General features: G+C 38.1%; 1 protein-coding gene across 1 annotated transcript in view; it reads right to left on the bottom strand.

Annotated features, from left to right (window-relative positions):
* SLC9A6 (solute carrier family 9 member A6) overlaps nucleotides 1–16,177 on the bottom strand; it is a 55,028-nt gene that overhangs the window by 24,918 nt on the left and 13,933 nt on the right. Inside the window, exons 6-10 of the mRNA XM_068533170.1 lie at nucleotides 15,777–15,882; nucleotides 9,565–9,706; nucleotides 7,622–7,727; nucleotides 7,237–7,325; nucleotides 4,986–5,099 (exon numbers count right to left, since the gene is read on the bottom strand). Of these exons, the coding sequence (XP_068389271.1) occupies nucleotides 4,986–5,099; nucleotides 7,237–7,325; nucleotides 7,622–7,727; nucleotides 9,565–9,706; nucleotides 15,777–15,882 (557 nt within the window). The remainder of the gene's footprint in view (nucleotides 1–4,985; nucleotides 5,100–7,236; nucleotides 7,326–7,621; nucleotides 7,728–9,564; nucleotides 9,707–15,776; nucleotides 15,883–16,177) is intronic.

The following is a 16,177-nucleotide window of genomic DNA, read 5'->3' as shown; positions in this document are numbered from 1 at the left end:
GCTGTATAACAAAGTGAATCAGCTATACATATACCTATATCCCCATATCTCTTCCCTCTCGCGTCTCCCTCCCTCCCTCCCTATCCCACCCCTCTAGGTGGTCACAAAGCACTGAGCTGATCTCCCTGTGCTATGCAGCTGCTTCCCACTAGCTATCTATTTGACGTTAGGTAGTGTATGTATGTCCACGCCACTCTCTCACTTCGTCCCAGCTTACCCTTTCCCCTCCCTGTAACAGCCTTTAGATTCCACTGTCTGACACAGCACCGTCCAATGGAACTTTCTGCCACGACAGTACTCTATCTGTACTGTCCAACATGGTGAGTGCCTGAAGTGTGGCTAGTGTGACTGAAATTTTCATTTAATTTCATTTTAATTAACTTAAATTTAAATAATTACATGTGGTTAGTTGCTACCAAATTGGACAGTGCAGGTCTAAGATATAGGACATTCATTGGATGAACAGGAACATGTTTAAAAACAGAGCTTCTTTGGCATAACCTTAAGATTACTAATATAACAGTCTAGTTCATCTTAACTGACAATGTTGGTAGGGAGAAGAGTAACACTGGCTAAACTTGCCCTTGCTTCCTCAGAACAAAGGGCAGCTCAAACACCTCATACCACTGCAATTCCTGCTAACCTTGATGTACTCCTCTGAGTTTACACCTTCACCCTGCTTCAAAGGGAAGGCTTAATTGGAATTAAGACTGGTTTTAACTAGAAACCAATTTTAGTGTGTTTTTCTCCAGTTTGCTCTCTATAGAGACTCTTGCTTTAAAATACAATTTTGGTTTCAGGGGTTACAATACAATCTCCACCTCATTTTCTGAAAGGAATATAAAGGAAAATCTAAGATTAAAAACAAAAGAAGGTGGGAAAAAAACAAAACAAAAGAAGGTGGGGGAAAACAGTGCTGACCTAAGTGACTTTGGAAATAGGTGGAGTTTGTAGGACTAAAGGCAAAAGGAACTGCACATAAGCATTATATGCTCGTTGATAAAGCTGCTTCCCATGGGAACACTGGGTAACAATCCTGATATTACTATGCATGCTGGAATGGAACAGTTAAGTAATGGATGGTAGAAGGTGGGAGCCAGGTTTCCCACTATTGGAATGGGGATTCACAGATCAGCAGCGGAGGAGGCTAGAATGACCCATATGGTAACGGATTAGGGTTGGAGACATTGGTATCTGGCTTAATAGAAATACAGATGGCTACCTATGTAAATATTTATAGATACACATATATTCAGGAGCTAATATATACATATATATTCCTTCTCTGTCAGCTGGAAGGGCTTAGAAGCCAGGACACCCAGTAGCACTGAGCATACCTAGAGCCCAGATCTTGGTTTCTAATACCATTCCCCAATAAAAGGAACCAGGGCTCCTTGGAGAAATGGCTGATTCTAGGGCTGGGGCAGAAAATATATAAGATGAGCCTGAAGCACCTTACAGTTCCAGAAAGTGAGGAAGCACTCACAAAAGTTTAAACAAAAACAAAAACAAAACAAAACAAAAAAACACAAGGGACACAGGAGCCCACTGAAAGAGCTTCTAGTGGCCAAAGCTGGAACAGGTCAAGCAACACAATTTTAAAAGAAGTACTGTATTATAACCTGAAGTACAAAATAAATATCCATGAGTTCGTACTGATATCAATAAGTGATAGCTTAAAACAATAAATGGGGAAGAATAGAAAAATCTCCTGTGGAAAGAATGTCAAATCATTTTCTAGATACTCTGTCTTCGAGGCAGTGGAACTGAACTCCCCAGTCCCTAAGTGTGGCTCCCTGTAGTGACTCCCTTCTAAGCAGTACAACATAGAAAGGGGGGAAATTGAGGAACTTCACAATGGAGCAACCTGACAAACACTATCTAGGCCAAGTGACTAAGACTTACACCAACATTATTAACATGCTGATAAGTATGTGCCCTTGCCATGATGTGATGAGAATGGCACTTTACTTATGTGGTCTTCCTCCCAAAGAACGCACAAGCCCGGTCTAAACACGGGGAAAACATCAGGCAAATTCCAATCGTGGGACATGCTGCAAAATACCTGACCAGTACCCCCTCAAAATTGTCAAAGGTCATCAAAAACAAGGAATGTCTGAGAAACTGTCACAGTCAACTGGAACCTCCAGAGGCATGATGACTCAACAAAATGTGGCAGTCTGGATGGGACTTTGGATGAGAACAAGGACATCAGGGAAAAACTCTGGGGATCTGAATAAAGTATGAACTTCAGTTAATAATAATGTATCAACATTGGTTTATTAATTGTGACAAGCATGCCATGCTAATGTAAGATGTTAATAATAGGGGAAACTGGGTGTGGGGTATATGAGAACTTTCTGTATTCACAATTTTTCTGTAAATCTAAAACTAGTTTAGAATCCAAAGGTTATTAAAAGTAGTGATTCCCTGAAAAAAAAAAACAATAAACAAGAAAATAAAACAATAACAACAAAACATGTGGGTCAATGTGGCAGTGACCGCTAGTTATATCCCCAATAGCTATTTTTTCTTCCCTCAATAGTAGTAGATACTCCTCCCCGTCACCTCCAATTTTCATCTGAGTATATAGACACCCAGCCTCCTCTGCTGGGAGGTGTAGCCCATGGGTGTTAGGTGGAAGTGATGTGTGCATATTCTGTCGGGGGTGAGCCACCTGGGACCCTAAGAACAAGGGCAACTCCCTAAGGATGCTCGTAAGGCTGCTTGGGTCCCTGATGACTTTGTGGAGCAGAGCTTGCCACATCAGTCCAGACTTTCCCGTGAGAAAGAAACACACTTCTATCCTCTTTAAACCTTGGTTAACTTGGGTCATTGCCACATGAAACCAAACCTATATCCTAACAAATATAGCCAGCAAGAGAACAACTCTCTCCTGGTAAGAGTCAATTTCCATGGTAGGATTCTGTATTGAGGAACTTCAATTCCTAACAGACTCAGAAACCTATAGAGAACATTTAGCCTTGTTTCTGGATAAGTATAGTGGATCAAGCCACTTGACTGCTCAAAAAATTTCTCATAGACTAGCAGGATATGAAGTTACTGATCTCATGGGAGTCTTCCAGCTAAGGTTCTTCTCTTATGAATAAGGCTTTATCTTTTTTTGCCTGAAGTTAATTCTCAGAAGACTAAGACTCTGCAGAATGGCATTTCAGTAATACTTCACTTTCTAACACAGATCCTACTTAGAGCTTTAATTAAAGAAATATTTCTGCCAATCTCTTTTGGCAGAATCTTCATTCTGAGGTGGTTTTTTAAAAACAGTACTTCTTTTGAAAATCACTAATTCAAACATCCCTCTCTCTGACCACATTGTTTCATGTTCATCTATCCCGGGTAAATTCTTCCACCTCACTGGGACCTCCAGTCCAAAGATCCTGCTACTTTTCCATCAGTCAGTCCTCTCCCTTCTTCATTTCCTTTTTTAGCCACATCTTAACAAAACTCATTCCAATACCCTGCATTCACTTACCCCTCTGTTTTCATTGCACCGACTTGACAAAACTCCAAACTCAGAAGGACTCAGCTATCTATTTTCTCCACGCTTACAGCTAAATTCTCCTGGACAAAGTCATACAACGGGGCAGATTGATTCTACTGTTAATACTTATTCCTCAAACTCAAATGGGTCCCTAACACTGCTCAGCGATTCTACTGCATTCCTTTGGTCAACTCACTTTCCCACTCTTGCAACCGCTATTTCCAAACCTTCTCCTCAAAACTCCTATCGCCTATGGGAGCCAGCCCGCTGGACGGTTCCCTAGTATTCACACCCTTGCGTAGCCTCCGCTAACACTGTACCAGGTTTTGTCTGTGTGACCAATAGAAAATGGCAGAAGGGATGACGGTACATCACCTCCAAGATTAGGTCATAAAAGGCACTTTGGCCTCCATCTTGGTGCTCTCTCAGCTCACCCCCTCTGGGGAAAGCTATGTTGTGAGCTGCCCCATGGAGAGGTCCATGTGGAGAAGAACTGAAGCCTCCAGCTAACAGCCGTGTCAGTGAGGCTGGGGTGGCTCCTCCATCCCCAGTCAAGCCTCGAGAGAGTGAAGCCCCAGCCCAGAGCATGACTACAACCTCATGAGGGATCCTTGAGCCAGAACCAGCAGTGAAGCTGCCCCTGGATTCCTGACTCTCAGAAACCATGTGAAATAATACATGTTTGTTGTTTTAAGCTGCTAAATTTTAGGGTAATTTGTTATATAATAGACAACTGATAGGCCACCTGCTCCTATCTCACTTTCAGCAGATGATCTCACCTCCTACTTTACAGATAAAAATAGAAGTAATCAGACAGGAACGCCATCTTGCAAATGTACCCTCATCTCTACATACCCTACCCTTTCCTGGAACAATGGCGGAGCTGTGCTCCCTCCCACTGAAGGCCCGCCCCTCCCCACGTGCTTTGGATTCCATCTCCTCCTGCCTTCTCATGAGGCTGGCACTATTGATTGCTGTCTTTCATGTAATCAGCTTCTCCTTTTCAGCTGGGTTTTAAAAACTCAACGAGAGAGAGAGAGAGAGAGAGAGAGAGAGAGAGGGGGAGAGAGAGAGGGAGAGAGATGGGGGGAGGGAGGGGGGAAGGAGGGAGGGGTGGGTGAGCCTCCTTCCATCTTTCATCATCTTTCAACCACTGCCCTGTGGCACAGACTGCAAACTGCTCCCCACCATCCAATCTCTCTTTCTTCCCTTCAGTAATAGAGGACAAACAGTTTTACCTTTTGGGGTTGGCGGAATGGCAGGAGCCTTTTTTTCTGTCATTTCAATCTGTCAGTATTATTTGTGTGACAAACAAAAATGGAAATAGAATAGAATAGATAAAAAAGTTGAAATCCTTATTTGCTTTACTCAGAGGAAAATTTTACATATTTAAGTGTGTTCTTGTCAATCACCCCTCCAGAAAACCCATGCAAATCTCAATTTAAAAAGAAGTTTCCAAAATGGAACACATAATAAAGGATACAAATGCTCCTACTACAAATGTTGGGTTAAAGACATGACTCTGGAATGTGAACAGTGTCAGTCCCATGTAGGAGAAGATGAAATTCTCTGCCAAGAAATTGAGAAGCTCAAACAACTGAAACGAAATTTTAAAAGGTTAGTCCAGTAAATAAAGTTACATAATTTGAAAACATGAGTATTACTAAGATATTGAAACAGATACTTCAAATATGTAACGTTCATGTATATCCCCCAAAACTCATGATTCAGAGGGGAGCAAATGTAGAGATGACATTTTTCTGGTCCCACAGAAAAAGCCAGAAATGTTACCCCTTCACTTCTCCAATCAGCTTCCCTTCTTCAATCCCCATAGTCAGTCATTCTTATCCTCATCCTGCAAACCCTGCCAATTTTTCTTTGCTGTCCCTGCCACTGCCTTAGTCTAACTTTCATCACTTCCCACCCATAACACTGTGAAAGGGCCCTAACTGGTAACCCTGCAATCCCTAAAAATATGGCAGTTCCAAGACACGTCCTTCTTTACGGGCTGTAAGATCCAGTTCAAATCCTTTTATCCTGGCACAGAATGCTTCATGACGACTCTCACAACACCACCTTGCCATGTGATTTCACTTTCTACATGGGTCTCAGCCCTCACTGAGGGAGTAAGGGCTTACACGTTATAGTCTGGTGCTCTGTACCCTCCCCTGCTGCCTGCCCACCTCCACCTGTTCACATCACTGTGATGAAAAGGCCACAACTGGAAGCATGAAAATTACGAAAGAAGAAATCTCATTGGTAAAGGCAAATATACAATAAAGATAATAAATCAACCATATATAAAGCTAGTAGGAAGGTTAAAAGACAAAAGTAGTAAACTAATCTATATCTGCAATAAGTAGTTAAGGGATACATAAAACAAAAGGATGTAAAACATGATGTCAAAAATAGTAAACGTGGTGGGGGTAAAATGCATTTGAACTTAAGAGCTCAGCAAATATATGCATTCCACTGTTCACTGCAGCATTATTTACGATAGCCAAGATACAGAAGCAACCTAACTGCCTATCAATAGATGAATGGATAAAGAAGATGTGGTATATGTGTGTGTGTGTGTGTGTGTGTGTGTGTGTGTGTGTGTATACCCAATGGAATATCACTCAACCATGAAAAGGAATGAATTCTTCCCATTTGCAACGACATGGATGGACCTAGAGGGTATTATGCTAAGTATAATAAGTCAGAGAAAGACAAGTACTATATGATTTCACTTATGTGTGGAATCTAAAAACCAAAAAAAAGAAGAAATATAACAACACAGAAAAAGAGTTATAGATACAGAGAACAAACAGGTGCTGGCCAGAGGAGATGGGGGTGGGGGAAGGAAAGAAATAGGTGAGGGAGATTAAGAGGTACAAATTTCAAGTTGCAAAATAAATGAGTCACGGGGATGAAATGTACAGTGTGGGGAATATAGTCAGTAACTATGTAATATCTTTGTACGGTAACAGATGGTAATTAGACTTATGGTGATCATTTTGAAATGTATAGAAAAACCAAATTGCTATGTTGTATAACAGGAACTAACATAGTGTTGTGGGTCAATGATACTTCAAAACAAACAGACAAACTCATAGAAAAGAAATCAGATTTGTGGTTACCAAAGGCAAGTTGTGGGGAGAGGGGGAATTGGATGAAGGTGGTCAAAAGGTACAAGCTTTCAGTTATAAGATAAATAAGTACTAGGGATGTAATGTACAACATGATAAATAGAATCAACACTGCTGTATGTTATATATGAAAATTGTTAAGACAGTAAATCCTAAGCGTTCTCATCACAAGAAAAAATTTTTTTTTCTATTTCTTTAATGTTGTATCTATATGAGATGATGTGGTCATCATTTCATGATGTATGTAAGTCAAATCATTATGCTGCACACCTTAAACTTAGACAGTGCTGTATGCCAATTAGATCTCAATAAAACTGGAAGGAAAAAAAGCCATTAGACAAGGGAAACAAGGAAAGGAAGCTAACTGACTGACCACTGGAGCCACAATAATAACAGCCCCTGGCTATTCTGCTGACCTATCTATACCCTAAAAGCTGTCACCCTTCAATCTGACAATCCCATCTATTTCTGGAGTCAACAGAAGAGGAGTTGAAATGAGCAGACATCACTTTGAACAGAACAAAGATTATTTTTCAGTAAAGAAAAAATTTGTTTTGCTGCAAGGAGGAAAAGTTTATTCACAAACTATAAAGTTTCTCTTACCTGTTTAGTTCTATGTTGAGACTCCGTGGACAAATTATTGTATGTATAATGGGCCTGTGTGATGCCACAAAACAACACTGCAACCACACCTATAAATACAACAAGTTCCAAGTTCACATAAAAGGGGAGTTCCCAACTTTTATACGGAGGCTCTTATTTTATAGAAGTAAATTAGATGCTTAGTGTTAAAATGTTCAGTTGTGACTTACTTTGTTGAGAGGAACCACTTCCATTGAAAATCTTTTACATTCTAAAGCGACAGCATAAATCCCAACCCTAACAAGTGTGTTCAAACACTAGAGGAGTTGGTCCACACACAGAAAAAATATCACTGGCTAAGTCCCCCCTTGTAAGGGTTTACAATTAAAAGGAAAAAGTAACCTACCTGTGAAACCCCATGCTTCAGCCAAGAGGAAGGTACTCCAGGACATCAAGAAGAACAGGCCTGTCTCCAACAACTGGAACTCTCGTAATTTGGTGAACTTTGTCACGTAAGACTGTCAAGGTTGATAACAAGATCTCATAATACAGAAGTGTGACTAGAAAAAATAGTAGTCGAAGCAAGGCAAGCATAAAAGCAAAAGAAGCGTTCTCCAGTCTCTAACACCAAAGTCACAGAATAAGGAGGTACCAAAGCAAAGAAACTCTGAATACAAGCATTGTACTAAGGAGTCAGCAGCCTTCCCTTCCATGAGGAAGTCCTACAGCTTAGTCCATCCAATTGTTTTATGGGTATCACATGCCTTGCTAGAAACCACACAGTAAAGAATAGACATGACAGTAAAGGACAGGAGTGACAGATCAGATACGCAACATGCCAACTCTATTAATTTGTGACCCAAAGCAAGACAGCTTCCATAATGATAGCAATTTACATCTATTAAAAAATATGTCATTTCCATGAGATTTCATGTTTATTTAATCCTCTAACACCTCTGTGATGTGGAGTATTCCATGATGAAGAAACTGAGACACGTCCCTCACTCATACTAGTCTAACAAGTATATGTTACTTGCCAGTGGAAGGGCCCGTGTCAAGCTGTGGCGAATCTCAGGCTGGAGTCTACATTCACTTCAACAAGTGTGTACTACAACACAAAGATCAAGTTCCTTAAGGAACTCATGCTAGGGAAGAAATCCTGGTCCTTCTTCAGAACTCTTTTCACTGTCCTTTTACGCCTCAGTTCGTCTGTAAAAAGCTCGAAGACAAGTTTCTTCCACCACAAAGCTGAAGTATAGAAAATGAATATATTCTCAGAAAAAGTACTTGTTTTATATGAAAGTACCTTCGAAGTTTTAGAGCTGGAAGCTCTTTAGAGATCAAGCCCCACTCATCTTCCCTGCTGTCCCAGCCCTCTACCTTCCTACACTGAGGTCCCATGAGGTGAAGTGTCAACGCTTCTATATCAGAAGCTCCAAAAGGCAGAGGCCACATCTGTCTTGTTCATCTTTGATACACAGGGCATAGCATGTGGCATGTAGCAGGCAATCAAGAATTTTTTTTGAAGAATGAAACACTGATATAAAAAGGAAAACTGAAGTTCCAGAATTTTAGGGATATTTGCACTTAAAGAATCCAATAACAGAAAATTTAGATCCATTTATTAAACTATCATTTTCTATTATATTTTAACTTGTGGAAGTAAAACTACAATGAGTAAGAAAAAAAGAGGGTTTTTTTGAATGAATACAAGAATGACTTGCTCAATATTTCTAACAGCAAATCAGTGGCAGTGTGTAGGACTCGAGAGCAGAAGGTTAAAATCGGTGAGACCTGAGATGAACTCCCAGCTATCCTAACCTGGGAACCTTATTTTGTTCAACTGGCATCGAGGCCATACGTTCCTATTTGTCCTATTAAACGAAGAGCAAAAGACTGCCAGGCTGAACAGCCGCATAGAACAAGCAGAGGCTCTTTGGAATATATCTACCTTTGTATCAATTTAGTCTACAACCTTAAAGTTCACCCCCATATAAAGCAGAAACTAACACACCATTGTAAAGCAATTATACTCCAATAAAGATGTTAAAAAATAAAAAAATAAAGTGGATGGATTTTTTTTTTAAAAAAAAGTTCACCCCCAAAGGGTCACTGTGTCCAATTAGAATTCTGTAGTGAGTGTTTGAGGGCATGAAGTCCTACACAAAACAATGAAATTCTTTTATTTATTTATTGGTAAAGATGATTGCCTAATGTTTTCAAAGTACTTGTTTATAAGGTTCATAATTATAACACGATGTCAATTATGGAACTAGTGGAGACCATGGAACACAGTATTCAATGACTCTGTGAGGTTAACAAGAAAAGATAAATATAATAAAAGGATATTAAAGCTGTCACCACTCCAGTAGCAGCACCCATTGCGAAAGAGCCACTGAAGATTCCAAGGAAAATCCCAATAGACTTGAACATGGCTGTGACATCAAAGGTGTGGCTGTTGTCTCCGGCGGGCTGGTATGCTACTATTGAGCTACAAAAGAGAGATGGTTCTTACTTCTAGAAGCAACTTTTACTTTTAAAACATTATCTAAAAAAAGAGTAAAATAAATTTTAAAAAATTACCTAGTGTAGAGCTTGAAGATGAAATCAGAGGGCGTAAAAACCAAAAACTTTGGATTTGAATTGCCAAAATAAGGTTGGACCAAGCCTTTTCCTCCAGCCTCAAGATACTGTGCAGTACTATTCTTTTGTGACTCTGTTTACGACTTACTGGTACTGAGTGCCTGAAAGCCCTAATGTACTAATGTGAACAAACTAATGAAAAATTCCCCGTATTTCCAACAGAGGCATAAGAATATAAAGAATATTGTTCAATACTCAACCCGGTCACATTTTGTTTTTCCTGTGGGAAATAAAAAGATGACTAAAGTACCCTTTCAACTTTTAGAATACCAGAATGGGCCCAATGCCTCCTATCTATTCATTCACTGAAATGGACTTTTATAGATAAAAGGGCTTGAAAGGCCTGCCAAGGAATTAGAATCCACTTGACAGTACTTTTAGCATACCCAGCTGGATCCTCCACCTCAAACTTCTGAAAGAAAGTCACTCTGTAAGAGGCCAAGACAAGCAATTAGAAGGGACACTCTCCATCTTGAACTCACAGTTCAAAACTAGTCTAAAAATACTTCTTTTAAAACAGCCGCCCCAGGAAGTAAATACAGCGGAGAAAATCACTGTTGCTAGTGGGTCTCTGGGAAGAGCGCCTACCATTACTAAATCAGTTCTCATCTCAGTTAATTGAGGTGCCAGTGCTTTTATAATAAATCCAGACTCAAAGACATCACGCAAGTCATGTCGAAGAAAAGAAGCAGAAAAAACACATTCCGAAGAATATAATGAATTCTCCCTGTGGTTACTGCAATGTTTTTTACGGTTCAAGGCTAAAAAATGGCCTTGCTATACCATGTTTACCAAGTTCTCTTCATACCTCCCTGATTAAGCTAAAAAACAGAACAAAACAAAACAAAATCTAAGACCAAGCTAAAATTTCCTAATTTTACCTATTTTATTGAAGTATGACTCTAACATGAATTTCTGGTAATGGCATCTAGAAATTTCTGAGACTCAATCTGAATTGAAAAATTTAAACATTTGCATTTAAATCTGCAAAGTGACCAGATCATTTTGGGACCGGTAGATTTGATATTATTTCAGTGAATAGGAAATGGCCTTTAATGTCATGCTATCTTACCTACACATAAAGGGCCCCACCACTGTAAATGAGATTTGACTACATTATAGCATGAAAATATAGCGGCTGGCTGGAGAAAAGAAAGGATATCACTACAATAACCTTCCTCCCTGGCGATAGTTTTCAAAATGCTGGCAAGAACAAAATATCGATGCCATGCCTCCTGAGACTGCTTTCCCTGGATTGGTTCATGGAAATTCAAGATTCACACTAATCATTATTTTATTCTTTAATCACTAAAATGTATAAGAACACAGGAAAAGCATGGTGGGCTAAGAAGAGATGACAGGTTTGTTTTCTTCCTTTTCAGTCAAATGTTGGCCTCTGGATTGAAATCTTAATTCATCTTTTCTACATCAGTCAACATTTTATCTTGAGGCAGTAGCATTTTTATGAAGACTTTAAAAAAAATTCTGAGTAAAACAATGTACAATTTAGGGGGAAAAATCACCCCATCATTCCACTACCCTGACAGATCTATTATTTTCCTTCTGTATTTCTTTCCCCTCTTTTTGTTACATGCATGCTATTTCATGTTTAGTTGTAATCATAGTGAACATATGGTTTTGAATTCTGCTTCTTCAACTGACAATGACATAAGAACTATTACAGTCTCTCTAACCGTGGTTTTTTAAGACTTCAAAAATGATCCAAATGGATATAACATAATTTATTTAACCATTTCCTCTCTGTCGGACATTTAAAAGTTTTGCTTCTAATATTTTTGCTACTATAAATAACGTGTGAAAGAACTTATTTGTGCTTTCTACAAATTTTGGACGATTTTCCTGTGCTACATTCCTAGAAATAGGGTAGTACTATACCTATGGCTCCTTTTACATGTTGAACAATGGCTTTCAAATAGATCTGTATTACATTTCAGGAGGGAAATATGACTACATCTCTCAATGTTTTAGTGATCATATCCATTGGCCTAGAAATTCTACTTCTAAAAAATATCCTACAGAAATACTCTCAAGAATTCACACAGATTTACACATAAATATGTTCACAGCAGTGCTATTCACAATAGTACGATATTAGAAAACACCAAATATTAATCAACAGGGGGTTGCAGAGGTAAATTTGTAGTGCATTCATACAATGGGATAATGAAGGTATTAATACAGTACAATGTCTATGTGAAAAAAGCAAGTTACAGAAAAGTATGTATAGTGCTATGCCTCTTTTTGTTTAAAAGTTAATATATTTATATGTATGCTAATATCCTAATGGAAACAATCTGGATGAAAACCTTAATAGTGGTTATTTCTGAGAGCTGAAATTTCAGGAATTTTCTACTTTCTAAGTCAACCACTTTGAATATTAATTTTATTATCATAATGATAAAAGATAAAATATAAAAGAGTAGGTAATACCAATTTCAATGTCAACAACAATGTACAAGTGATATAGTTTTACAACTCCAGGGTTTCTCAATCCTGGCATTATTGATATTTGGGGCCAGATAATCATTTGTTGGGTGGTGGGTGCTGTCCTGTGTACTGAAGGATATTTAGCAGCTCTCCTGGCTTCTACCCACTAGATGCCAGTAGCAACCTCCTCCCATTCATGATAACCAAAATGTCCCCAGACATTGCCAAATATCCCCTGGTTGGGGGGCGGGGGGCTGCAAAACTGTCCCCGGTTAAGAACGACTGTACTAGACCATTGCCAGCAGTAATTATTTTCACTAACAATTTTCTTGTTAACTGAATAGGTAAAAATGGCCACTAATTTAATATGTATATCTCTGATAACCAGTAAAGTTAAACAGTTTGTCAGCCATGTTTGTTTACTCACACTTATATTTTATAAAATGTAAATGACCCTAAAAACATATTTTAAAGTAGTATGAATTGAGGTCTCCAGGGTAATCATGGTATATCCATTCAGAGGTATACTGTGCAACTTAGACTTCATCTCTAACTAGATATGTACAACACTGTATCAGTACACACAGCTCTACCTCATACAGCAATATATGAGGGAACCAGTTTCACTCCACCCTCACCAGATGAAAAGCATTAACATTAACAAAAAAAAAGTCACTGCTAACCTAACAGGTCAAAAAGCAAACAAAAACAACTTCCAACATAAATTTCAAGAACAGATGTCTTAACCTGTTAATTGCCAAGCAGAAGTCCTTCAGAAAGGGGCCCCCCTCTTTGTAAAAGGCTGTTTCTATAGAATATACACATTAGAAAATCATCAAACAGAAGTCAGCACAAGGTAGACTATTTCTATCTAACGTACTTCTAGAGGCAAATGAAAGATGATGAAAAACATAACGCCGAGCGCTCCAGCTAGTGACCTCCCATAGCCAGCAACATCACTGGTTTCCCTTCATCTTTTGGGCAGGAACTCATTTGCTCACTTCTATTAAGATACTTACACAGCTAACGATTCCCCGGGTATGATACTCTTTAGATACAGTCCTTCTCCACCACAGTTCCACCAGACTATGGAATGAGTTAACTCACCGCCTGTGAATCTAGAATAGTACTAGCTATGTACCATCCTTAGGAAAATCGAGGAAAGAATCACTTGAATCGTTCTCTACAAGGCTTAAATTCTCTCACACGACCCTGTTTGAGAAAGGTTGCAACAGAAGGACAAGAAGTCCTTTCCCCTTTGTGAGAAGTGTAACAGAAAGGGCATTCTCTTTCTAACACATTTATTCTTCACCAACACTGATACGTACACCCCCAAGCTCAAAATTTTCTGATGAGTTTTCTTCTTTTAACACTATTCAACTGTTCTTAAAGTTGCAGGAAATAAGTTACTTTACTAATGGAAAAACTAAGGCACAGGGCACATCAGCTTAAGATAGGACCAGAAAAGAGATTTTTCTGACTCTTAATCCATTAGGGCAATGAGGAAGGAACACGTATTAGTAAAGATGATTAAGTAGCAGAATAATTATCTAGGATGGCGAATTGATGCTAAAAGTAACTGCCTGTACCCTATTCTCTTCGTCTGGTAGCACTGGTGATCTTACACGTTCTTATGTGCTGAAAACTTCAACAATCTTTGTAGCTTCATTTTTTTTTTATAACACGTAAGTTATAACCACACTATCCATTTCTTCCTCCCTTCAAACAATAGAAAACTTTTACTTTGCACCTATCATCCTTGAAGGTACACACATTTAGTATCAATATTAGTTCTAGCCTTTAGGCTTTATTTCTTAAATTAAATTTACATTAGTTGTAGACAGCTGCAAAAAATTCTGGTAATAAATATGGTGGAGGGGGTAGAATTTATATACATTACATTCACAAAAGAAGATTTGATCTTTTGCACATCTTCATAAACAACATTTAAGGGATTAGTGTTACATCTCAGAAAGGATAATTTTCCACTTTGCAGTTAGACAATGGGGGCAATCAAGCTGTGTGAACCAGAGTCAGTGACTGATTACTCTTTTATAGTTAATGAAGTGGAAATTAAGGAGAGAAATAAAAGTAAGGAGGAAAGGTGAAGGGGTTTTAATTCTCTCTTGTAGAAAGTTCTAGTGTGGAGTAAAGGCAACTGTCTATAGGGTTAGATATTTGCTTAGTAGGAGTGAGTTGGCAGGACTGAGTTCCTCAGAGGTTCAGACCCATTCTTTCACCTGCAAACACCTTCTGGTAGCATGTATAGTAATTTCTATAATTAGATTAAAATATTGCTCATTTTCATTGTCTTTAAAAAGTGTATAATTTAATACTTCTAAAAATTAAAAAGTTTCTGAAATGATTATGTTAAATAAGAGAAATATGAATTAAACTACGAGGTATTTCTCAATCATCAAATTGGCAAAGATACCAAAGTCTGACAAATACTCTGTTGGTGAAGCTATGAGGAAACAGGCACTCCCACAATTTGGTGGTTAAAATGCAAAATAGCATAATACCTTTGACAGGCAATTTAGCAATGTAACAAAATTACAAATGTATTTACCCTTTAAGCCACTCATCTTACTTCTGGGAATTTATCCTACCAAAATACCAGTGCATGTATAAAACAGGTTAAGTTCAAGGTTAATCACTGCAGCATTATTTGGGATAGCAAAGAATTGAAAACCCTTTATGTTTCCACCAATAGGAGACTGATTAAATAAACTATAGTACAGTTCATAGTATTGTACATAGAATACTATGTGCCTGCAAACAAAGAATGAGAAAATTCCTTGTTTTGATACAGAAAGATCTCCAGAATATAATTATGTGAGAGAAAGTCAGGTAGGTATAGAACATATACAGCATGCTACTTTTAAAATAAGAAATAAGAGGCAAATAAGAATATTTATTCATATGTGTGCTTACATTTGAATAAAGAAATACAAGGATACACAAGAAACTAATAAAATGGTTACCTATATAAGGGGCTACGGGGACAGGCGGATGAGGACAGGAGTAAGAACGTGACTTTTCAATGTGTACCTTTCTATATTGTTGTGATTTTTGAACCATGTGAATATATATCTATGCCAAAAATTTAATTTGATGAAAAACTAAAATGTCCACGTTATAATGTTAAAGCAGAATACAAAATTGTACATACACTACAATCACAACTATGTAAAAATACTATGCATAGAAAAAAAAAGAATTTTTAAAAATGTCCTAGAATGTTTACAGTAATTGTCTTTAGGTGTCAGGAGTACATATCATTTTTTTCCCTTCCTTTTCTTCCGTGCATTTTCCATGTTATCTATAAGTATATATTTCTTCAAGAGGAAACAAATGCTTCAGTTTTTCAAATGTTTCCATTCATAATGCACTTCACTCAATAAGTGACTTTTGGTTCTTAGAACCCTAACATTCAATATACAGAATATAATAAGAAAACAAACACTTACGAAGATAGCACTATGGCAACAGCATCATTGAGGACACTTTCACCAAAAAGAAGTGCATAGAGTTCAACATCAACTTGAAGCTCGTGGAATATGGCAAGAACAGTCACTAGCAAGTAGAAGGAGTCAGAGGAATATTAAGACATTACAAATATAACATTTTTCCCTCCACAGATGATCGTAATAGCTATTTAGAAATTCATTTCTTCATCTCAGAATTCAATCCTAATAAACATTCTCTTACCATATCAAAGATTCAGTAATTTTATGTCAATATTTTTCTTTTCCATAACTGTGTACCTGTAATATCTCCCTTCTCTCTCTTACAAACAGCTGAAAATAACCTTGGAGGACTGAGTTGGCCTACATTCTTCATGCAAATGCTAATAATCTTGTCTTGTGCA

This window comes from Eschrichtius robustus, chromosome X (assembly GCF_028021215.1).
Source record: "Eschrichtius robustus isolate mEscRob2 chromosome X, mEscRob2.pri, whole genome shotgun sequence".
Lineage (NCBI taxonomy): Eukaryota > Metazoa > Chordata > Mammalia > Artiodactyla > Eschrichtiidae > Eschrichtius > Eschrichtius robustus.
The sequence above is the reverse complement of the archived record's forward strand: the minus strand, read 5'-3'. Positions and strand labels throughout refer to the sequence as shown.